The sequence below is a fragment of the Leucoraja erinacea genome, chromosome 2 (genome assembly GCF_028641065.1).
Source record: "Leucoraja erinacea ecotype New England chromosome 2, Leri_hhj_1, whole genome shotgun sequence".
Lineage (NCBI taxonomy): Eukaryota > Metazoa > Chordata > Chondrichthyes > Rajiformes > Rajidae > Leucoraja > Leucoraja erinaceus.
Window position 1 is genome coordinate 85,622,884 of NC_073378.1, and position 23,673 is coordinate 85,646,556.

The following is a 23,673-nucleotide window of genomic DNA, read 5'->3' on the forward strand; positions in this document are numbered from 1 at the left end:
ACCAAGGTACAATGGAAAGCTTTTGTCGTATTGTAGCCAGTCAGCAGAAAGACAATACATGATTACAATCGATCCATTTGCAGTGTATAGATACATGATAAGGGAATAACGTTTCATGTGAGGTAAAGCCAGCAAAGTCCGATTAAGGATTCGTCCAAGGGTCACCAATGAGGTAGATAGTAGTTCAGCACTGCTCTCTGGTTGTGATGGTAGGAATGATTCAGTTGCCTGATAACAGCTGGGTATAAACTGTCCCTGGATCTCGTGGTGTGCATTTTCACTCTTCTATACCCATTGCCTGATGGGAGAGGGTAGAGGGAGTGGCCAGGGTGTGACATCCTTGATTATGCTGCTGGCCTTGCTCAGGCTACATGAGGTATAAATAGTCAATAGAAGGGAGGTTGGTTTGTGTGATGGTCTGGGTTGCTTCCACAATTCTTGTGGTCTTGGATGGAGCTGTTCCCAAACCAAGCTGTGATGCATCCTGACATAATGCTTTCTATGGTGCATCTGTAGAGGTTGGTGAGAGTTGTCGGGGACATGCCAAACTTCCTAATCCTTCTAAGGAAGTAGAGGTGTTGGTGTGCTTTCTTGGTCGCTGTTTCCATATGGGTGGGCCAGGAGAAGTTGCCGGTGATATTGACTCCTAGGATTTTAAAGTTTTCCTCCATCTCTCCTTCGGCACCATCAATGCGAACTGGGGTATGTGTACCACTTTGCTTCCTGAAGTCGATCACTATCTCTTTTGTCTTACTGTCTCGACACCAGGACATGAGGTACTCAATCTCCTTCCTATACTCTCTCATCATTATTTGATATCTGGCCCACAATGGTGGTATCGTCTGTGAATTTGAAAATTGAATTTGATTTGCACATGGGTGTACAAGGAGTAAAGAAGGGGGGGGCCCCCTCCTCCCCCCCTCCCCCCCCCCCCCCCCCCCCCCCCCCCCCCCCCCCCCCCCCCCCCCCCCCCCCGTGTTGACGATTATTGTGGAGGATGATTTCTTCCCTCTTCTCACTGATTAGTGTCTGTTGATCAGGAAGTCGAGGATCCAGTTGCAGAGATGAGTGCTGACACCAAGTCTCACATGTATGGTGATAAGCTTGGATGGTATCATGGAATTAAAGGCAGAGCTGTATCTATGATGTATGTGTCTGACGTATGTGTCTCTCCCAGGTGTTCTACGGATGAGTGAGTGTAGGGTTGACGTAATTGATCCCAAGGGCCATTCCTGTGGCACTGACTTTCAGTGTTATGTGATTACGTTGCCTTGAGGGTGTGCCAGGTGAACATCTCTGCTTCAGGTGGATACCATACTTTTCACATTATGGAGAGAGTGCACTACCTCATGAACTATCAATATGACTACTCCATCAGGAATATCCTATCCAAACTTTGGGAAAAATCCAACATTCCTACATTATCACGTCAGAACCCACAAAAACAGTAGAACAATGTCACTCTCAATCCTGAGAGATTGCCTGAGAAAGGAAAAATATCTTCCATTTCTGTCTTCTCCACTAAGGTCTCTGGTACTGCGTCTGAAAGCCTTGGAAATCTCTCACTCCCATCTCACCCAATTCTTCCTCAATTTTCAAACAACTACACATAGTTGCCTGCCACCAGCTACCCTTTAAGGACAAGGCAGGTACAACATTATAAGTAAAAGGCTGTACAAAATTACCTGTAGCACATTGAATGGAAAAGAGTTACCATACGTGATTGTCCACTGGCTTTCAATTTTATCTTTGTAAATTTTCTACTGTGATGTTAAATTCTATTTTAGTTTTATGAATAGTTTCTAATTCTCCAGCTAAACAATGAAAAGTACTCAGACCATAGAGTAGCATTCTGGATTAAGTCTAAAGGATGAACTTTGAATCTGATGGGTGTGTCAGTGTTTGCTTTTCATCCTGTAGTATTGACTCCTCAGCTGACAGTAATGACTGTTGCTCGGGCACATAGTTCTATGGGGTTTGGCAGTGCTCCAATACCTCACCCATGTAGCCATTCCTCATAAGGAGCTTAAGTAATTGATCCAAAAGTTCAAAGGAATGCTGGCTCACATAATGACATCAATAAGGTCAGTGAAATGAGTGTTTATATCTTTGCTATAATAATTTGTATGTCATTAGAAGATGCCATCTTTTTGGCATCTATCATCACACCTCTTGATGGCAGTGGTCTAAATGGAAGCACAGACCATCCTTGTAGCATAAGACTATGACCTAAATCAGTGGAACCCTAAATGCATCAGGTAGCGATTGGGTATGTACACAATCTAATAACATTGGAGTTTAAGTTTAGTTTAGTTTAGAGATACAATGAGGAAACAGGCCCTTCGGCCCACGGAGTCCATTCCGACCAACAATCCCCATACAATAGCACTATCCCACACACCTGGAACAATCTACAAACCTGTACATCTTTGGAGTGTGGGAGAAAACCAGAGCACCCATGGAAAACCCACACAGTCACAAGGAGAATGTCATACTCCGTCCAGAGATCCATAATCAGGATCAAATCCAGGTCTCTGCCGCTGTAAGGCAGCAACTCCACTGCTGCACCACAATGCCACCCACCCACGCCATGCCAGTCCTCCTCAATACATTAACAATCTCAGGGTGATTTGCTTTGTATTATCGAGGGAGAGGTGGAAAAGAGAGAAAGAGAGAGAGAAAAGAAAGGTGGCATGGTGAATTATCTCTGAAGGTTTTGGGGAGCGAGAACAGCCAATGGGTCTTTTCTTGGAATTAGGTCAAGCTTCAACTCCCCCAACTTGTGTGAGATTGCAAGGCAGAACCATCCACCTGTTTCAAACCATTGGCGCTTAGTCCACACTAACTCTGTAGAGAGACATCTTGAAGATTAATGGTTCATAGCTGAGGAAGGACAGCAGCTGATTGTTAACAAGCAATGCAACACCATTATTAGCAGGCACAACATGTTACCCAAAAATATAAAAGTCTTTCTGTAGTTTGCTCCCGAGACAAATAGACCACCTGATTTTTACCAAATTCCTGTTGTAATACCTTTTCTGCTATATTTCCATTATTTTGCATATCTTATCTACAACACCACTGCAATCTGCTTGAAGTTTATTTTGCAGTTAAGGTAGACTCCTATCCTTCAGTGATGCAGTGTTGATCCATCAAATTCACATGTTGGGGACGATCTGCCTTCTAAAGACAGATTCACAGGTAACACTCTGTTGATAACTCGTTTTGAAAAGCAGCAACTATGATATATGATTTTCCAGCCTTTGTCAAGAGGATCTTCCAAGTTTGCTTGACCTAATAGGATCATAATATTTTACATAGTATTACCGTAGAGTTACTGTACTGGCCATATGTAGAGGATGTGTGGGTAGAGCCTGCAGCTGCTGGTTTAAACTCAAGATGGTCTCAAAAAGCTGGAGTAACTCAATGGGTCAGACAGCATCAGGCCCCTGACTCTCAGTCTGAAGAAGGGTCTCATCCAAAATGTCACCTATTCCTATTCCTGAGTTACTCCAGCTTTTTTGTGTCTGTCTTTGGCATATGTAAAACATATTTTGCATATCTTATCTGCAACACAGCTGCAATCTGCTTGAAGTTCATTTTGCAGTTAAGGTAGACTCCTATCCATCAATGATACAGTGTTGATTCATCAAATTCACATTTTGGAGACGATCTGTCTACTAAAGACAGATTCAGAGGTAACGTGCGTTAGCTGTTTTAGATTCCAATTTTAAGACTTTTGCTCTGCCTGACCTTTTTAAAATTTCTGCTTTCATTTGTCTCGCAGAATATCAGTTCAGTCCCCTTATCAAAGTAATAAATTCAGCTTCTAATATCAACTTTCAATATGATATATCTTTAAGGTGACATAGATATTTACCTCTTGCGTTCTTTAGTAAGAACATTTCTTGAAATGTCTGAAGCTTTACTTGCATTTCCTGATTGAGATTACATTAGAAACACAGGTGTGTTTACGACTACTGCAGGTAAACAGAAATCTTGGCTAATACTTTTCTGAAAAGCATGCAATTGGAACATTTGACCTTTTTGGCATTGCTTATTTATCACATGGTATCACATGAGGCCAAATTATGTTCCCTAACCGTGTTTGCACAGACACATTTGCAGAAAGATTCACTGAATAAAAATAGCTGGAAATCTCAGTAGTTAACTCCACTGCTACTTACAAACTGAATATTGCAATCATTTCTGCTTTAAAAACAACTATTTACCAATGGTTTATGTTAAGGTTAACAATTTTGCAACAAATAAGTCACTGTACTCTCATTTGTGTTACTGGAAGGATTTATTATAAGACTAGCAGCTCACACCCTTTTCTGTAGTTTACATTACCTGAACTGTTTGAATCCACTTCAGTATTGTGGAGTAGCCATTGAAGCAACAATTGCTGATAGGCTGGAACATGAATGTTAGTGTGTAAAAGCACAGGGTTTGTTAAAGAAGGGGGCACAAAAGAAAAAGGAGATCTGATATTTTCTTGAAATAAAGCCACCCAGTTAACTGGTAGCAGCCTTTTACATTTTTTAAAAGAACGTGCTAATCAGCACAGTATCACATTCCAGCTTGAAACAAATTTACTGACAGCAATCATTCAGAATCTATTCAATACAGTTATGTAGTTTGCCACAATTGAAAACGACATGACTGCGGCACAACAAATCCTATGTATTGTGGATGGATTTAAGAGAGAGTTAGATAGAGCTCTTGGGGCTAGTGGAATCAAGGGATATGGGGAGAAGGCAGGCATGGGTTATTGCTTGGGGATGATCAGCCATGATCACAATGAATGGCGGTGCTATCATGGATTTAGAGTACTGTACAGAGAAAAAACCATTGTCTCTTAAGAACACAGCTGCTACTTTAATCACACATAGCTACTAAAATTGACAAGCAATCACTTCTACTGACAGTTATGTGCCGATTTCATTAAACAATGTAATATACAGTCTTTAGTATTTTTAGCTTGCAGTAACAGAAATAAACTTTTGTTCTTGAAAATAACTTTATTATTGAAAACCTTGCAGGGAAAATAACTTTGCTATTATGAGTCTAGAACTCTCTAGCCCCTAACTCTCTTTCCCATATTGACATAATTGTTTTAAGATGCAATGTTCTAAAACATGAGATTTCTTAGAAACAGGACTGTCACGTTATGGCATAACTACCTGCATTACATCAATTGTTTAACTAATTGGTGTTACTGAAAATGTATATTAAATTGGTGCCTAAGCACTATATGATAAGTTTCCTCAGCCAATGATTCAGAATGGGGTGGGATGGGGGCAATAGTTGCAGTGGCAGGGGTTTGATAGATGATTAGTTGTGACATTAGGGTTGGAATATGGAGCCAGATGGAGCTCTCCATTCCCATACTTTAACGTTTATTTCATAGGTTGCAGCCAGCAACTATTTTATGGAATACATTTGAGACCAAAAGGCTGGCTGTGTTCAATAGACAAAATATAATAGACAATAGGTGCAGTAGGCCATTCGGCCCTTCGAGCCAGAACCGCCATTCACTGTGATCATGGCTGATCATCCACAATCAGTACCCCGTTCTTGCCTTCCCCCATATCCCTTCACTCCTCTACCTCCTCTCCTCGATGTAAAGCAGGACTTCATGCAGAACCTTATCAAATAGTTTGTGTTCATAAATCCTAGGAATGGAACAGAACAGGAGCTCTCATCTTCTTTAGCAGCCTAAAGTGTGGCATCTTATCAAAGGTCTTCTGTAAATCCAGATTAATTTCCTCCACTGAGTTTCCTTTGCCTACCGTGCTATTTACCTCCTCAAAGAATCCAGGACAATACAAGAGAAAAATATACCAGACACAGCCTTGTTATCTGCATTTTCCTATACTTTCATGTAGATTGCAAATTTCCTAATTTTGTCTTCAGTTAAAATTTGTTGGAGACCTTTGATATTAATTGCTTTGAATTTCCTGGTAATAGTGAGTCATCCTTGTTCATCGCCTCCTTAACCTATAGGCCTGCCTTTAATTAGAGCAACTTTCCCAGAAGTAATATCTATAGTGATCAGCAAAGTCTGGTAAGATAAGGGGCTTTATGTAGCAATGTTACAAAATTTTGAGATTTTAAAAATCAAGTCTTTAATTTATCCCATCATATAAAGCATAAAAATAAGTTTAATTTGACACCTAATTCACTTTCATATCTTCAGTATTAAAAAAGTTATGGCCATTTTCATACTCGGAAATTAGCATCTTGTTGCCTTTTGCTTTATCATTGACTTAACACAAAAGCTGTGATAGTGAACATTTAAAGGCCGATAACTTTCTTAAAATTTAAGAGAACTGAAATAAATTTTCAGTTATTTTAGATTGAAGCATTCTGAAACAAATATGAAACAGATGACTTGAAATTAAAGCATATAATTAGTTAGTTACTTAAGAATAGATTAACATTTTTAAATAGCCTAAGTGTCCAAATAACATTCACACAATAATTCAGGATATAACGTAATTTTTAATTCTCATTGTCATGGGTTTATAGGCCAAATGGAAGGAATTTAATGTTTAATACCTGTAAATTAATGGCCATTTAAATCAGCTTGCGAGTGAGTTTTACAGGAATGGGACCATTTAGAATGTTCAGATGCGGTGAATTTATACCCCATATCTGCAGCAAATACACTGCCAGTTCTTCGGGGGGAAAAATCACTGTTTCGCAACGTAAAATGTGAATTAAATACATCTTAAGCAACACTTATATACATAAAAATAAACTACTTTCTTTTACCTGGTCCTGCATAAAATCCATCCCAGTTGTCGGCATTGACGGCTTCAGAAGCTGCTTTTAAAATCATTCCAGCGATTAACTTGTTGGGTGAATTTTTTTTTTAAACACACAGAACGGCCGTAGGAACGATTCTTTAGCAAAATCTTGCACTCCAACAAATATAATTCAGGACCAGGTCGGAGAATTGCCTTCTCCCCAGTAGGCATGACCACAAGCTGCCCTAAGAAGCCATTGCATAGACACTCTACAAATTCCTTCTCTTGCCTTCATTTTCAAATGTCTTGCTGAAGTCTATATAGACAATAGGTGCAGGAGTAGGCCATTGAGCCCTTCAAGCTAACACCGCCATTCAGTGTGATCATGGTTGATCATCCAATATAGACAACATCTACGGCTTTGCCCTCATCAGCCTTGTACAGTACTTTTTCAAAAACTCAATCAGTTTCATAGGACACAATCTCCCACACACAAAACCATGCTGACTATCCCTAATCAGCCCCTATCAATCCAATTGCATAAATATTTTATTCCTCAGAGTGCTCTTCATTAACTTCCCTATCACAGATGTTAGGCTCACTGGTCTATAGTCCCAGGTTTTTCCTTTCAGCTCTTCTTAAATAGAGGCACAACATTAGCCACCTTTCAATCTTCCAGGACATGTCTAATGATAATTTAAATATTTCAGCCAGGGCTCCTGCAATTTCTTTTCTATCTTCCCGCAATGTACTCTAGTACCAATAGACCCAAAAGAAAGGATGTTTAATCATCCTGTGATTAAGAGATAGTGGGAATGCTATCAATCAGTCACTAAAACAATCGGGGGGGGGGGGGGGGGGGGGTGGGGGGGGGGGGGGGGGGGGGGGGGGGGGGGGGGGGGGGGGGGGGGGGGGGCTCTTGAAATCAGGATGCAGTAGGTACTTACAAACTGCTGCATTTCACCTGACAACTGTAACAATGAAGTCTGCAACTTGACTGGGCCTGTGGGGCTGCAAGGAGTTGATGCAGTCAGGGGATCACATATAAATTGGCCCCATAAGTGTGGAAGAGCTTTATCTAAAACAATCTTGTTATGATTTTGTATTGTTAATACCAGGAATCAATTTCAATTCTTGTTAACTTCAATTTTGATTGCTGTCTTCCCGTCTATCCTCCAAATGAGCACCCAAGGGATGAAAACTATCTGTTCCTGAAATAATTCCTTGAGAGTGGCATCACAGGTAGATAGGGTGGTAAAAAACGGTTTTCAGCACATCGGCCTTCATCAGTCAGAGTATCGAGTATAGACGTTGGGAGGTCATGTTTACAGTTATAAGATGTTGGTGAGGCCTTATTTAGAGTATTGTGTTCAGATTTGGTCACCATGGTAGGAAAAATGTTGTCAAGCTGGAAAGGGTAGAGAGAAGATTTACAAGGATGTTGTCAGGACTGCTGGATCAGAGCTATAGGAAGAAGCTGGACAGGCTTGAACGTTATTCCTTGGAGTGCAGGAGGCTAAGGGATGATCTTATAAAGGTATGTAGATCATGCGGGTTATAGATAGGTTGAATGTACTGAGCAGGGGCGTGTGGTCAGGGAAGGCAGGGGAGGCAGAGCCTCTCCTGTCATATTCCCAATGAAAATAGCTGTTAAAAAAAGTAAAGAAAAATAATAATAAAATAAAATAAATATAAAGATTTTTCCACTGTGTGTAAATATAATTTCTATATGAATATAATCATTTTTTATAGTAAAAAGCCCAAAATTTTCGCAGCTCTGCTGCAAATACATGGAGAGATGAGAAGTGAGGCAGCAACGAGCTGAGCCTCCCCTCTGATTGCGCAACCCCTAGAAACTGCATGGAGCGCGGGCAGTAAGCATGTGCCTCTTACCATCTCTATGTATGTTACCAAATAATGTTTGTAAACCCCTTCATTACATGTCCTTACCTTCCATAGTCAAGGTAAATTATTTCACGTATAAAGATATTAAATTTGTGCTCACTGGTCTCACATAAAACTGCATTGAAAAAGCTCCAGGGGAGGCAGTGATCATGTCTGCCTCACAAGGGGGCGTGTCTTGAGCCCAGTGGAGGAAGATTGTGCATCAATTACGTCGGCTCAGCTCACGTTATTGACGCTGCGTCACTATCCCTCCACGTTAGCTAGTTTCAGCAGCGGCGGCGCAGACCAAAGATCATGGAGCAGAGCAAGATGCGCCACTTGGGAAGGTAGACTTTGTCGGTACATCAGAAAGTTATTCTCTCCCCATTTTCTCTCACTTTCTCTCTCTCTCCCCCTCTCTCTCCCCTCCCTCTCTCCCCCCCCCTTCTCTCTCTCCTCTCCCTTCTCTCTCTCTCTCTCCCTCCCTCTCTCCTCCTCTCTCTTTCCCTCTCTCTCCTCCCTCCTCTCTCTCCTCTCTCTCCCTCCCTTCTCTCTCTCCCTCCCCTCTCTCTCCCTCCCCTCTCTCCCTCCTCTCTCTCTCTCTCCTCGGGGAGATGCGATGATCAATACAGGGAGGGCTGGGCCACTGATACTAGCCAGTGCCTCCCCAGCCATTGACCTCACTGCACGTCACTGGTACTGAATCCTTTACCCAGAATAAGGGAATCAGGAACCAGAGGACATAGGGTTAAGGTAATAGGGGAAAGATTAATAAAAACCTGGGGGAAACACTTTGCTGATCCATGTGCATCCCGTGAAGTGCAGGACTGGGAGGATGGAGTCAGTGATGACACAAGTACCCCCCCAGGGAACAAAGGTGGATGGGTGAGGAGAGGACTGCTTGTCAGAAAATAATTTATCTGTGCATTTTCACATGTGACAATAAAAGCATTATTGAACATTAATATTCTGGGTAAATTCTTATAGAAACTTACAAAATTCTTAAGGGGTTAGGCTAGATGCAGGAAGATTGTTCCCGATGTTGGGGAAGTCCAGAACAAGGGGACACAGTTTAAAGATAAGGGGGAAATCGAATTAGGGTTAGAGATAATAGCAGCTATAAATTCCTCGGAGTACATATCTCGGAGGATCTGTCCTGGTCCCTCAACACCTCCAAGCTGATCAAAAAGGCACAGCAGCCCCTTTACTTTCTGAGGAGGCTCAAGAAAGCCCACCTGTCCCCCCGGATCCTGACCAACTTTTACCGCTGTACCATAGAGAGTATCCTGACCACCTGCTTCACGGTATGGTACAGCAGCTGCACTGCTGCGGACAGGAAGGCACTACAACGGGTGGTGAAAACCGCGCAGCACATCATCGGTGCCCCGCTCCCTGCCATGGATGCGCTCCACCGAAAACGGTGTCTGAGACGGGCTGGGAAGATCATCAAAGACCCCTCACACCCCAACCATGGACTGTTTGCCCTCCTCCCATCAGGGAGGCGGTACAGGAGCCTCAGGTCACGTACTAGTAGGATGAGGAACAGCTTCTACAACAATACAATCACATTGCTGAACTCGGAGTCCCGCCGATAGATTTCTCTCGTCCCTCCGTCCCCATTGTTTAATTATTCTGTATTTCTTGATTATTCTGTATCTTCTCTCTTTCTATTTTTTTTCTTTATTTACAACTACTACGGACTGACGCAAAACTGCATTTCGTTGTACTCATACTTGTATTTGTGCGATGACATTAAAGTTGAATTGAATTGAATGTGAAAAACTTTTTTCACACAGAGAGTGGTGAATCTCTGGAATTCTCTGCCACAGAAGGTAGTTGAAGCCAGTTCATTTGCTATATTTAAGAAGCAGTTAGATGTGGCCCTTGTGCCCAAAGGGGTCAGGGGGTATGGAGAGAAGGCAGGAACAGGATACTGAGTTGGATGATCAGCCATGATCATATCGAAGGGCCGAATGGCGTACTCCTGCACCTTTGTTTCTGTGTTAAAGCAGAGGTACACCTCATTGAAGAAGAGTCAATATTTCCAGTGTTTACAACAAGAAGATTGCAATGTTGAATAAAGTGTTATTGACAGCAACTCCAGTTAATAAACATTTAAAAAAGCTGTAGTTGTAGGTTTTGAAGAAGAGTCTTCAATCTGAAACCTCAGCTTTGCTTCTCTCTGACCCACAGAGTATTTCCATGTTAGAAACCCCAGCTTTCTGGGATTCACTCTGCATGTGTTGAAATCAGTATGGTTTAGCACAATAATAGGTGTGACACCACCATTACACTGCATATTTATTTTATCTGTCAAGCTGATAGTGTCTTCTTTTACATCTATTTGAGAGGCATTTGCTTGCGATTTGATATCAATGTTTTCTTCTTAAAATGCCATAAAAATGATATCACAATTTTGATTTTTCAAACTAATATTTCAACGCCATTAATTTTTTGAGATGGATGGAGATGCTCCAGGAAATGTCACTATTTTCTTTCAGTTTCAATTCTACTCGGTGGTAATTGAGGCTGAGTGTTCAAGTCACATTTTCATACTTTGGTGTGGAATTTAGCCAAAACAGTATGAAGGGGTGCAACATATTGTCAAATCATTATTCCTTAAGTTGAGATATTGAACCAAAATCAATCATCTGTGGGTATGAAACACACCATGCCGGTATTTGAAATGCTGGAAAATATCCCCGCTTGTTGGGTGCTGGTGCGCGCAAAATATGGCCATATTCATATCATACGTATGTGATTCATATCATAAGGGTGATTCTGCTCAGAGTGGGGGTGTCGATGCAACAGGCAGTATTCAACACCTGCTATATACATTATATATCGCATCAGGAGAAATGCGGGTGATTGCATCGTCTCTGTATGCGTACCACAAAAGTAAAAGGGCAAAACAAATGTCTTGAGATATTTGAGAGAAGTGATAATCAGGTCTCTCGTTACCAGCTGAGCAGTTTTCTTTCATTAATTTATATATTTATAAGATAAATAAAATAAGACGATGTGCGAAAGCATTGCGGGCAGCGTGTCACAGCCCAGCCGTTCCAGTTCAACCTGATCTCCGGTGCTGTCCGAATGAAGTTTGTACATCTTCCCTGTGACTGCATGGGATTTCCCCAGATGCTCCGATATGCACCTACATCGGGTGGACAATGGCTGTAAACAATCCCATTGTCGGTGTGATGAAATGAAATGGGGGCGGGGGCGGTAGTCATTGGGTTGTGTAAGAGAAGACCTCCCAGGGAAATAAGTGGGGGAACGGGACGCTTTGAGGGCGACAATGGATTCGATGGGTGGAATGGCCTCCTTCTACTTTAGAAACTATGAAAAGTGAAAAGTTCTCCTAACCCTTTGCACTCAAACTCCTTTACTTCACCAAACAATTAAACTATGAACCAATCATAACTTTTCATCCTCAACTTCCCCATTTGCAAAATCCTTCAGACTTTTGAAATGTTGATCATTCGTTTTTTATGTCTAATGTGAAAAGATAAACCAATTAGCTATATTAAACAACGAAATATTATGCATATTTAAAATTGCTCTCAGCATTTTTCTGGATTATGATTTCTAATCTTCTCTTGAGTTTCAACACAATTTTATATTCAAATTTTGTTGTAGTTACGTGTTGCTTTATTTTCCTCCAATATTTTGACTTGTTTCGGAAAAGTAACCCTTAAAAAAATCTGGAAATAACAATTTAAAGCGCGGCAGCCAATTCGAGACGCGAAAATTGAGCGCAGGATTAAATAGTTTATGCTTTGGTTTATCTCAGTGAATGGGGACCCGACTTTTTTAAACGCACCGGGGTACCTTGGCCAGAATAAGACTACGGCGTTTAGTCTCTACCTTAAGCGCGTTGTCCCTTGCAAAACCTCATTGATATGCACGCCTGTGTATCATAAGACATAATTTGTAACCGTTAGCGTGAAATAATAATACGTTTTCTTAAAATTGATCAAACTTTGCCCGAGTTTGGGCACGGTGTCGGTGCGTGTCTTTGAGCTTGAACTTGGAACTTACCTGAGGCGCCTGATAGACAGGAGCGCCGGGGTCCCCGCCCCGCCCCGCCCGCCCGCTTCACCTGTGCCGGCTCCGGCCGCTTGAGGAAACATTGAGCGAAAGGTGGTTTCGACTGCCAGCGCTACGCACTGCACAACCAACAAATCCTCCGCTTTTTATTTCGCGGTGGGGGTAATAAACACCGGGGCAAGGCGAATGGATGTTACGGCCAACATGGTGTAAAGGCAGCGACTTGGATCATTTGAAGGAAGGAATTGTGCGGCGGTGGAATCGAAGCCCGAGCGTGTGAGACGTGAAACAGGTGAGCGAGCGGTACCGAGACATGGTGATGTGGAGCTCAGCAACAAGTTGGAGATGGCCCGGATCGGTGGCGATTCGTGCTAACTTTAAAATGTGTGGACGGGTTTGACGCGCCGACTGTTTACTCCCCCAATCATGCTTTCCGTGCTTTAAAGCAGGTCAAAAAGTCGAAGTGGCCGTGAAATGGCTGACGGAGGCAAGAGCAGTTGGTGGAAGACGATGACCATGAAAAAGAAGCCGAAGGAGTTGACGGACAAGCAGGAGAGCGTGCAGTTCTCCACAGACAAAACAGCGGCCCGGGAAAATAAACACCCCAACTTGATGGAGGAGAAAGAATACTTGGACCCCAAACTGGAGAAAGGCTTTAATGAGAAAAACACGCGCAGGAACCTGAAAATCTCCCGCTCCGGACGGTTCAAGGAAAAGCGCAGGGTCCGAGCCACTCTGCCCGACAGCCCCAAGTTTTTTGAAGGGACGGCGACTGGAAATGCAAAGGATGAAAACTAACGCACAATCCTGTTTCTGGGGCATCGACATAAACACTTGTCAACAGACACTAATGGCAAATTTTGCAGCCCTTAATATAGGGGTAATATAAGATAGGGAAAACCTGAAATTAAAGTGTCAATTTATTTTACTTTGAATATTTCATGAATAATGTGTTAAATATTTATTTGTTGTAATCTAGATACCTATTGTAGATAGATAGATTTTTATGGCTACTGTATTATTTTCCCCATCGTCCATCGCAGGTTCGAACCGCAGACCAGCTCTTGTCCTGGGCCAGACGTGTATTTTGGGGGCGAGGGGAGGGAAGTAATTCTTAAGCAAATTTTGTTTTTGTGGCTTTGATAAGCAAGGTCAACTTTTGATCTGAGCAGTTGTTCGTTTGAAATGAAAAGGAGATTTTTTTAAATAAAAAAAGAAATATTTTCAGGAAATATCAGCTCTATTTCATGTATATGTTGGTTGCCGTGCTTTATTCTAATTTGAAAGGTTCGGAGATTTTTATTCTTTCGCAGCCTATTGTAAAAGTTAATCATTTGCGAAAATGTAGCATTAAACCCGAAGTGCAACACACCCAGTAACTCGACACGTAGGAACTCTGAAAAGATACTGTGTTTGGAGCTTTGCCACAGAATTTGTGTTTATTTTTATCCGTTTCAATCACTGTTTACTTCTGGGATATTGTTATTCTCTTGAATAATTATCGAGAATAACTAAGTAAGCAATTTTCATTATACTTTTCTGGAGGTTTTAAGATTAGGGAAGGTGAGTTGCTGCAGGCGAATGAATGGTTTATAGAGACGATGTAATCATAAAACGTGATTAAAACGCGGACGGCTAGTAACAGGCCTCGATGCGACACTGGGTCTTAGGTGTTTATACCTAGTCCAAGGATCAAGTGCCGAAGGTTAAACTTTTGTTATTCAGCGCCCGTTGAATGTAGCTTTTTATCTTTCGTACACATTATTTTCAACTATTTAAACTATGTTTATATTTTAGCAACTTATTTATTAGCTTTATTTAAAAATTTAGTAACACTACCACAACGTTTAAGAAACATTTGGACAGGTACATGGATAGAACAGGTTAAGAGGGATATGAGCCAAACGCAGGCAGGTGGGACTAATGTAGATGGGACATGTTGGTCGGCCTGGGCAACTTGGGCCGAAGGGCTTGTTTCCACACTGTATGATGACTGATTTATCGTTCTAACATACGTCAAGATTAAAGAATATAAACAAAGATCAAAAACATCTCTTAAGATGCAAATGTTGGTCTCCCTTCTGTTTTGTTTCCTCTCCATGTAACCACGAGTGAAAATTTAATTAGTATTTCCGATATTTGCCTAAAATCTCCCATCGACAGTGTAAGACATGGGTGAGATATTCCACTGCATAAAACGATTGATGTCTAGCTGAAATGCTGCTCATTGACATTTCCGGAATAGCTATAATTACACTTATTTTGAATTCGCTCCAGAAAGCATCATGCAGACATGTGCTTTACACGGAATCGTGTTAAGAATAGCTTTTTAAAATTACCTATCCTGATCTTTTGAAGATAACAAGATCTCATGGTATTTCCTTTTGACAGCTATTATGTAATATCTATATAACTAAAAGTCTCATCTTGACCATTTCCTGTCTGCGCTGTATATTGATTTTAGAAAAAACGTTACCACATGTCGCTATGATTTTTGGCCATCTTACTCACAGTCCTCCTCTGCTGTGGCAGCCCTGAGGATTTTTCCAATCGATGAAAAATAAAAAAGTTATGAGTGTTTAAAAAATCTTGATCAGTTGATTCGTCCTCTCGTCTGTCAATGACCATGATAAAGGTAACGCCCCTTCGGGGTGGGGGGGCAGGACTATAAAACCCTGGATGCCTGGAAACCAGTCCTTACAGCCCACAATACCTGTACTAGTGCTCCAGAAAGCCCCCCCCCCCCCCCCCCCCCCCCCCCCCCACTGGCCACCAATATTGGAATTGGTGGAGAGGTGGAATATTGCGTTGGGGGACCAGCCCTCCCGTGTGAACATGGGACCCAACGGGTCCCACTTACTCTAGTTCAATATTATTTGGATAGTCTACAAAGGTCTTTTTATTGGGTGGAAACCAATACATCAAGAACACCTTTTCAAGTTTGCATTAAGGTACAAATATACTTTATGAATTTTCTAAAATTAAGTGATAGGATATTAAAATCTAGTAGATACTGATTTATATAAAAGCACTGTGAGTTTATACAATTAATGTTATTGTACCAATCTTGCACATGATTACTCATTATATGCATTTGACCCTTTCATCTTTCGCAGACAATATCTGATGTTCAGCACTGTTTTACAGAATGCATCAAAGGAAGAAGATGAAGTAAATTACTTGTATTAAAACATTCCAAAATGAGAATTCAATGCTGGCATAATGTTCAGTTATTTTGTATATTAAATTGCTTACTATATGGTCCTATTATGCAAAATATAAAACAAAAACAGCAAATTAATAGCTAAATCATGGCGTTCTGTGAGTATTGTGAACTACGTTTCTGTCACAGATAAGTAAAATAGATAGTTTATGCTACATAAAGAAGAAAGTAGCTGAGATCATAAATTGATTTGATTTCCTGAATTCTACTTAATGAGGGTGAATTGAAAAGCCTTGCAATTGAAATGCTATTCATGCCACCCATTCTCTGCACAATACAAATTTTCAGAGCAAGAGAGGAGAATCATAGAAATATTGGAATGCTAAGACAAGTGATTTTATTCTGATTACATTTCATAAAATATATATTTCATTTACGCAGAGCTAGCTAAAGCGTATAATAATTGAGCATATATTATTTGACAGCAAATTAAAATCTTGTAACGTACAAAGTATTTTAATCAGCAAGCCAGGATTTAGATTTTGCTCTGCTAATGATGGGCCTATTTAGGTGAGAATAACACATGGGCTTGACTTTCTGACAAATAATAGTTTATTTTCTATGAATAATGAACTTTTTGCAAAAGTTCTGTGGAAATTTGAATTAATCCAGATTTGCTAGAATAAACCTGTCTGTATTCATGTTATAATTAATAAGTGGCTAAATAGAGACTTTATGATTATAACTAATGAGAAATATTTAATATAATTTATTAAGTTAGCAAAATATTTTATCTAAATATTAAGTTAAATATAAACTTAAATGTCCAATTACTTATGCAGTAGAACCAGTTTATCCAAAAAGCTTTTCACTATAACTTGGTACACGTGACAATAAATTAACCTCAAAAACTCGTGAGAGGAAAATTTGTCTTTAATTGCACAAAAATATTGGCAATTGTTCATTTGATAATTTTTGTGATGGGAACAAATGTCTGGGGAGAATTGCAATTGGCAGCCAATACTCTCTCGCATCCAATATTTGAACATAGAACATAGACCAGTATAGCACAAGAACAGGCCCATAATATCTGTGCCAAACAAGATGCAAAGACCATCTCTTATCTACCTGTACATGATCAATATCCCTCCATTCCTTGCCTGTGGGTGGTACGGTGCTGCAACTGGTAGAGCTGCTACTTCACAGTCAGAGACCTGGTTTGATCCAGACCATGGCTGCCGTCCTTGCAAAGTCTCCACATTCTCCCTGTGTGGGTTTCCTCCAGTGCTCTGGTTTCCTCCCACATCCGGAGCTGAAGATGCAGCTGCATCTAGTCGAGTAGTTGAAAACTGAGACGCTCACAAATTAGGAATTGGCGGAGTATGGATGTATTTTCTCCCTCCTTTCCCTCATTACCAGGTTTAAAATCTAATTCTGATTCAAGGTCATTGATGTAAAATGCTAACTTTCTTTCTCTGGACAGGTCTGCTCAACAAGCATTTTCAGGATGTTCTGTTTGTGTTTCAGTTTAATGTAATCTTAATGCAATCTTTATTTTGTTGTGATTTTCAGTGTTATAATTTATCTTTGAGATAATATTTTCATTGTCATCACAAGTAAACAAATTATGTGATCTTTTAAAGTAAACCTGTGATGCTTCTACATACATTGGAAGTGTTTCAAGTTACAAGGTGATTCACAGTGCTAGTTGGATATATAGTGATTCAGAAGTGTTTAACTATAGAGCATTTTAAGATAGAAAAACATAGAGAAATAATTTGATGTTCCTGTAAATTAATACTGAATAAAGTAATTTTTTTAAACTACAGATGCTGGAAATCTAAATAAAAACAGAAAATACTGGAAGCACTCAGTCAACCGGCATCTGTGGAAAGAGAGAAAGTGTATAAAATCCTGAGAGGAATAGATTGGGTAGATGCACAGAGTCTCGTGGCCAGAGTAGGTGAATCGAGAACTAGGTGAATTGAGGACTAGGGGACATAGGTTTAAGGTGAAGGGGAAAAGATTTAATAGGAATCCGAAGGGTTACTTTTTCACACCGTGGATGTATGGAACAAGAGTCAAGAGTCAAGTCAAGAGTGTTTTATTGTCATGTCCCAGATGGGACAATTAAATTCTTACTTGCTACTGCACAACAGAATATGTGAATATGTAAACATTGTATATAACGGGGGAAAAAAGAAAAAGTTCAATAAATAGCAAATATAGTGCAAATACCAAATAATGATAGTCTTTTGCAGTTCAGAGCTCATAGCTTATTTGTTGTGTTTAATAGCCTGTTGGACAGGTTTGGAGGGATATGGACCGAATGTGGGCAAGTGGGACTAGTGTAACTGGGACATATTGGCCGGTGTGAACAAGTTGGGCCGAAGGGCCTGTTTCCATGCTGTGACTTTTTGTCAATTAATTTTTTAGCCTAAGTAAACTATCAGAACAACCTGGATAAGTCAGACAAATTAAAAACAAAAAGGGATCTTAGCTAATTTTTATTTTCCTTTTTAAAATTCAATTGTGGAATGTGGATATCACAAGAACACCATATTTAATGAACATTCATTGAAAAGGTGATGAGTTACCTTGTTCACCCCTACAGTTCCAATCCCTACAGTTAGAGAAATCTGGGGCACTACATGATTAAGGTATTGTTATATATTTATAAGGTAAAAATATGCACAATACAAAGGGGAACTTCCCAGTCCTAATGTTTGTCTATGCTTGCTGCGCTTGTTTTTCTAGCTGGTACAGTTCATTAGCTTGGTAGTGACTGTTGTGGGAGCATTAATGTAGTGTGTATAATGGTAACTGTAACTTTAAGAGCTGACTACTAGAATGGTATGATTTGTGTCATGTGATATATTCAATATCTTATCAGTCTCATGAATATATGTGAAGAAAGCGAATGGCTTGTTGGCCTTTATAACAAGGGGAATCGAATATAGGAGCAAAGAGGTTCTTCTGCAGTTGTACAGAGTCCTAGTGAGACCACACCTGGAGTATTGTGTGCAGTTTTGGTCCCCTAATTTGAGGAAGGACATTCTTGCTATTGAGGGAGTGGAGCATAGGTTTACAAGGTTAATTCCCGGGATGGCCGGACTTGTCATATGCTGAGAGAATGGAGCAGCTGGGCTTTTGTAAAATAAAGAAGGCCCGCACTGGCAACAACATGTACTGAAAACCTATGCTTTCTTTCTATCCACATGCTGATGCCATAATATGTACAATGGCGACGAGGATCGGATAGAGTTTGTGAACTCAGCCTTTAAATACAGTGCAGGACTGATTGGCAATATGTAGTAATGTTTAACATTTTAAACAGCAAATATGATGCTGTGTTGCACTTGTTTGCGAACTAGACACGATAGGCCACAGATCCATCCATGCCTGGGACTGTAGTTTAAAACAGCAGCTGTACAAATCGTCTAGAGTTTGTCAGGTTGTCTTTGTGTTGTGTCCAAGTGGCAAGATGGCGTCCTTGGGATACATAGGCTGACTAGGGACTTTTGACAAGAAACTTGAAACCTTTGCCTCGTACTGTGAGCGAATGGAAATGTTTTTTATTGCAAATTACATTATTGAAACTGAAGAAATAGAGGATGATGATCGTGCAGGGAAAAGCACAAAACAAGGACATCCAGGAATGAAAAAAGCCATTCTATTAACTGGAATTGGTCCTGAAGTTTATGAAACTCTCACCAACATCCTAGCCCCAGAGAAAGCAAGGAATGTTTCATTTAAAACTGTTCTTTCAAAACTTGATGCTCGCTTCAACCCTAAGCCCAAAGAGTTTGCAGAAAGTTACACATTTCACACAAGAAACCAGAAGTCTGGTGAGACTGTGGGTGAGTACATTATCTCATTGACGAAGTTGTCTCTACAATGCAATTTTGCGACATTTCTGGATAGAGCTTTGCGTGATAGATTTGTATGTGGAATGATGGATGAGCGAATCCAATCAACATTACTGAACACACCAGCCCTTACCTTTGATTTGGCATGCAAAACTGCCTTGGCCATGGAGATGGCATGCCAAAGTGCACATGAGTTTCGACCATCATATGCTGGCACAGTCAACAGTCAAAAGGCAGTTCCAAAATACATGCATGACAAGACAGAGAAAAGGCCTTCACAGCAAAGTTCTGGAAAAAGCGCAGATATGTGCTATCGATGCAATGGTCAACACAAAGCACATAAGTGCCAGTTCAAGGACTCTAAGAGCTACAACTGTCAAACAAAAGGCCATAAGAAAGGTCTAGAAAGGAAGACTTTCCGACAAAGGTCAAAGTGAACAATCAGTGCGTCACTATGTGTATTGATACCGCTGCTGATTGCACAATCATAAGCATCTCGGTAATAAACCTGGCGAACCTAGGCTGCACCCCCTCAACAACAAGTATGACCTTCGTCAAATTAGGAGAACAAAACTGCATACAATACTCCAGGTGCGATCTCACCAGGACCCTGTACAACTGCAGGAGGACCTCCTTGCTCCTAAACTCAAATCCCCTCGCAATGAACGCCAACATGCCATGAGCTTTCTTCACTGCCTGCTGTATCTGCATGTTTACTTTCAGTGACTGATGTACAAGCACATCCAGGACTCCTTGCACCTCCCCATTTTCTAATCTGACTCCATTCAGATAATAATCTGCCTTCCTTTTCTTGCCACCAAAGTAGATAACCTCACATTTATCCACATTATACTGCATCAGCCATGCATCTGCCCACTCACCCAATCTATCCTAATCACTCTTCAGCCTCATAGCATCCTCATCGCAGTTCACACTGCCACCCAGCTTTGTGCATTCTGCAAATTTGGAGGTCACATTTAATTTCCTCGTTTAAATCGTTAATATATATTGTAAATAGCTGGAGTCCCAGCACCGAGCCTTGTGGCACCCCACTAGTCACTGCCTGCCATTCTGAAAAGGACCCGTTAATTCCTACTCTTTGTGTCGTGTCTGCCAACCAGTTCTCTATCCATATCAATACTGTCATTCTCTTCTGGGTGCAGCATGTATATGACTTATCTAGTTGAGTTTTTGGTCAATATATAGTGACTACAGAATATTCTTGACAGGCAATGGTGAGGTCATTAAATGTCAAGGGTATGCAGTTAGAGATGGTCGCGGAGAGAGCAGTCCAAGGAAAAGAAAACACCTGCGCCTTTCCAATGTTTTTTCATGTGTCTCAATGATATCAGCCTGAGGGAAACTTGAGCCTGTGAATACATTACCCTCAGAGATAAGGGGGTGGGGGTCATATCTTTATAGAGTCTCTCTTTAGTTTAGTTTAGAGATACAGTTAAAAAACTGGCCCTATGGCACACCAAGTCCGTAGCAATCAGCGATCCCTGTACATCAGCACTATTTTTATAAACCAGCGCAGCTTTAGCTATGGTGCTAAAAGGCAAATTATTGTTAGCTACAGAAAGACTTTCTTGAAGAGGAGAAATGAAAAGTTAAAGTTACAATATATGAGCTCTACTTCTACATTATATTCTCTTCCACTCTGTAAGCATTTGCTTTAATGCGTTTTCTTTTTACCCTGAAGGTTACCTGGTAGTGGCATTTAATTGAATAGGAACAAAATAAATGTGCATACAATAGCAAACAGTTTGGCAGGGCAGAACAGCCCAGTCTGTATCCAGTTTCTGGTAATTCGAAACTGCTGGTAAGGCACATGACATCATGCACAATGTTGTGTACAGATCAAGGTGAAAAGATAGTTACAAAATGAAAATTGTAAAGAAACAATAATGAAATCGATAATAAGTCAGCAATAATGAATGTGAATTAACTTTTCTATTTTTTCTTGTTATCTGCAGGAAAACCAGTAATGATTTGTGGCTTCGAAGTGAGGAAGGGTCTCGACCCGAAACGTCACCTATTCCTTCGCTGCTCACCCACTGAGTTTCTCCAGCATTTTTGTCTACCTTCGGTTTTTCCAGCATCTGCAGTTCTTTCTTAAACAGTGTGTCCTCAAAGTAAATGGTTTGCTTCCATTTGGAATATCCCTCTTGATTTCTACAGAAGACACATTGCTATTCATGACACTAACTTTTTTAACTTGCATCTCACTACCTGTATTACTATAATTATTTGTGTTGAACAAGACTTTTGAAAATAATTTAAGCTTGATTACTGAATCAAGATTTTAATTTATTCTGATGTGTCGTGAATGGTGGCCAATAATTCTCATGTTCCTGCCGAGTCAAGCTCCCTTTTTATGGGGTTATATTAATCTGATATTGTTACATCATTGGACTGTTATTGCAAGTTTGTTAGACTGAGTTACAACATAAAGGAAACATGTTTAAACAATGGGAATGTGGCTATTACTGATTTGAAACTTGACCAATTTGTTTGTATAATTTTATCGGAGATGTCCTCATTCTATAGGAAACTGGGGATCACCTCTTCCATTATAGATGAGGCTCTCACTAGGGTCTCCTCGATACCCCGCAGCTCCGCTCTTGCTCTCCATCTCCCCATTCGTAACAAGGGCAGAGTCCCCCTTGTCCTCGCCTTCCACCCCATCAACTATCGCATTACAGCATATAATCCTCCAACATTTTTGTCACCTCCAATGTGATCCCACTACAGGTCAGATCTTCCCATCTCCACCCCTTTCTGCTTTCCAAAGAGACCGTTTCCTCCGAAACTCCCTGGACAACTCGTCCCTTCCCACCCAAACCACCCCCTCCCCAGGTACTTTCCCCTGCAACCGCAGGAGATGCAACACCTGTCCCTTTACCTCCCCTCTTGACTCCAATCAAGGACCCAAACAGTCTTTCCAGGTGAAGCAGAGGTTCACTTGAACCTCATCTACTGTATCCGCTGTTCCAGGTGTCAACTTCTCTACATCGGCGAGACCAAGCGCAGGCTGAACACCTCCGCTCAATAATCTCCCGGTTGCTCAGCACTTCATCTTCCCCTCCCATTCCTAATCTGACCTTTCCGTCCTGGGCCTCCTCCATTGTCAGAGTGAGGCCCAGCGCAAATTGGAGGAACAGCACCTCATATTTCGCTTGGGTAGTTTATACCCCAGCGGTATGAACATTGACTTTAACTTCAAGTAGACCTTGCTTTCCCTCTCTATCCCCTCCCCTTCCCAGTTCTCCCACCAGTCTTACTGTCTCTGACTACATTCTATCTTTGTCCCGCCCACTCCCCTGGAATCAGTCTGAAGGAGAGTCTTGACCCGAAACGTCACCCATTCCAATTGGTCTTAGGCAAAAATGCCTGAAATAGACCAATTGCATCAAAGCATTTTATTTTGCATTTCTCAGTATTCTGCTGGACTTCAAATTTTAATTTAATTTTCCACAGTCATTTGGGATCGAAGATAACTTGATTTAATTCCAAATTTATGTGTTCTGTGATGGCTAATGAGACCAAGTAGATTCTTCCATGGGGGTACCTAACAGACCAGTGGGTGGCTACTTTGTGAGGTAGTTTTGTTTTGCTGTCATTTACTAGTGATGTTACAAAACCTACCTTCAGCGGCGTTGCAGTTCTGCCACTGGCCTTGTGCGCGACTTTGGCGTCTTTGAATGGGGGGGGGGGGGGGGCGGCATTAATATGCAAGTTTGTATCACTTGTCAGAGAGAGATTTCCCCAGGCTGCTAGTCGATGAAGAAAAATCGATCAGACTTCCGTTCCCGTTTAAAAAAAAAAATAAAAACATCGCTGAAATAGTTGGATTCAAGTAAAATGCGACTTCAAACGCCCTCAAAGCCTACAACGTGACGGATCGTAATACCTGGACAAAACAAAAGGTAAGTCGTATAGTTCACATATA

At 40.9% G+C, this 23,673-nt stretch overlaps 1 protein-coding gene and 1 long non-coding RNA gene across 3 annotated transcripts; both read left to right on the top strand.

Annotated features, from left to right (window-relative positions):
* Positions 1-1,604: 1,604 nt before the first annotated feature.
* On the top strand, positions 1,605-21,861 carry LOC129712002 (uncharacterized). The gene is made up of 2 exons (XR_008725979.1): positions 1,605-2,084; positions 21,698-21,861. It is a non-coding gene; the product is annotated as an uncharacterized LOC129712002 (long non-coding RNA).
* Positions 12,749-13,908, top strand: LOC129711985 (proline-rich protein 15-like). 2 transcript variants are annotated; one of them, XM_055660097.1, is made up of 2 exons: positions 12,749-12,981; positions 13,139-13,908. In XM_055660097.1, the coding sequence occupies exon 2, from the start codon at positions 13,164-13,166 to the stop codon at positions 13,485-13,487; it is 324 nt and encodes a 107-aa protein (XP_055516072.1). In that variant the 5' UTR covers positions 12,749-12,981; positions 13,139-13,163; the 3' UTR covers positions 13,488-13,908. The 2 variants fall into 2 exon arrangements, with proteins under 2 accessions (XP_055516072.1, XP_055516062.1); XM_055660087.1 differs by having other exon boundaries at positions 12,750-12,981; positions 13,136-13,908.
* Positions 21,862-23,673: the final 1,812 nt, after the last annotated feature.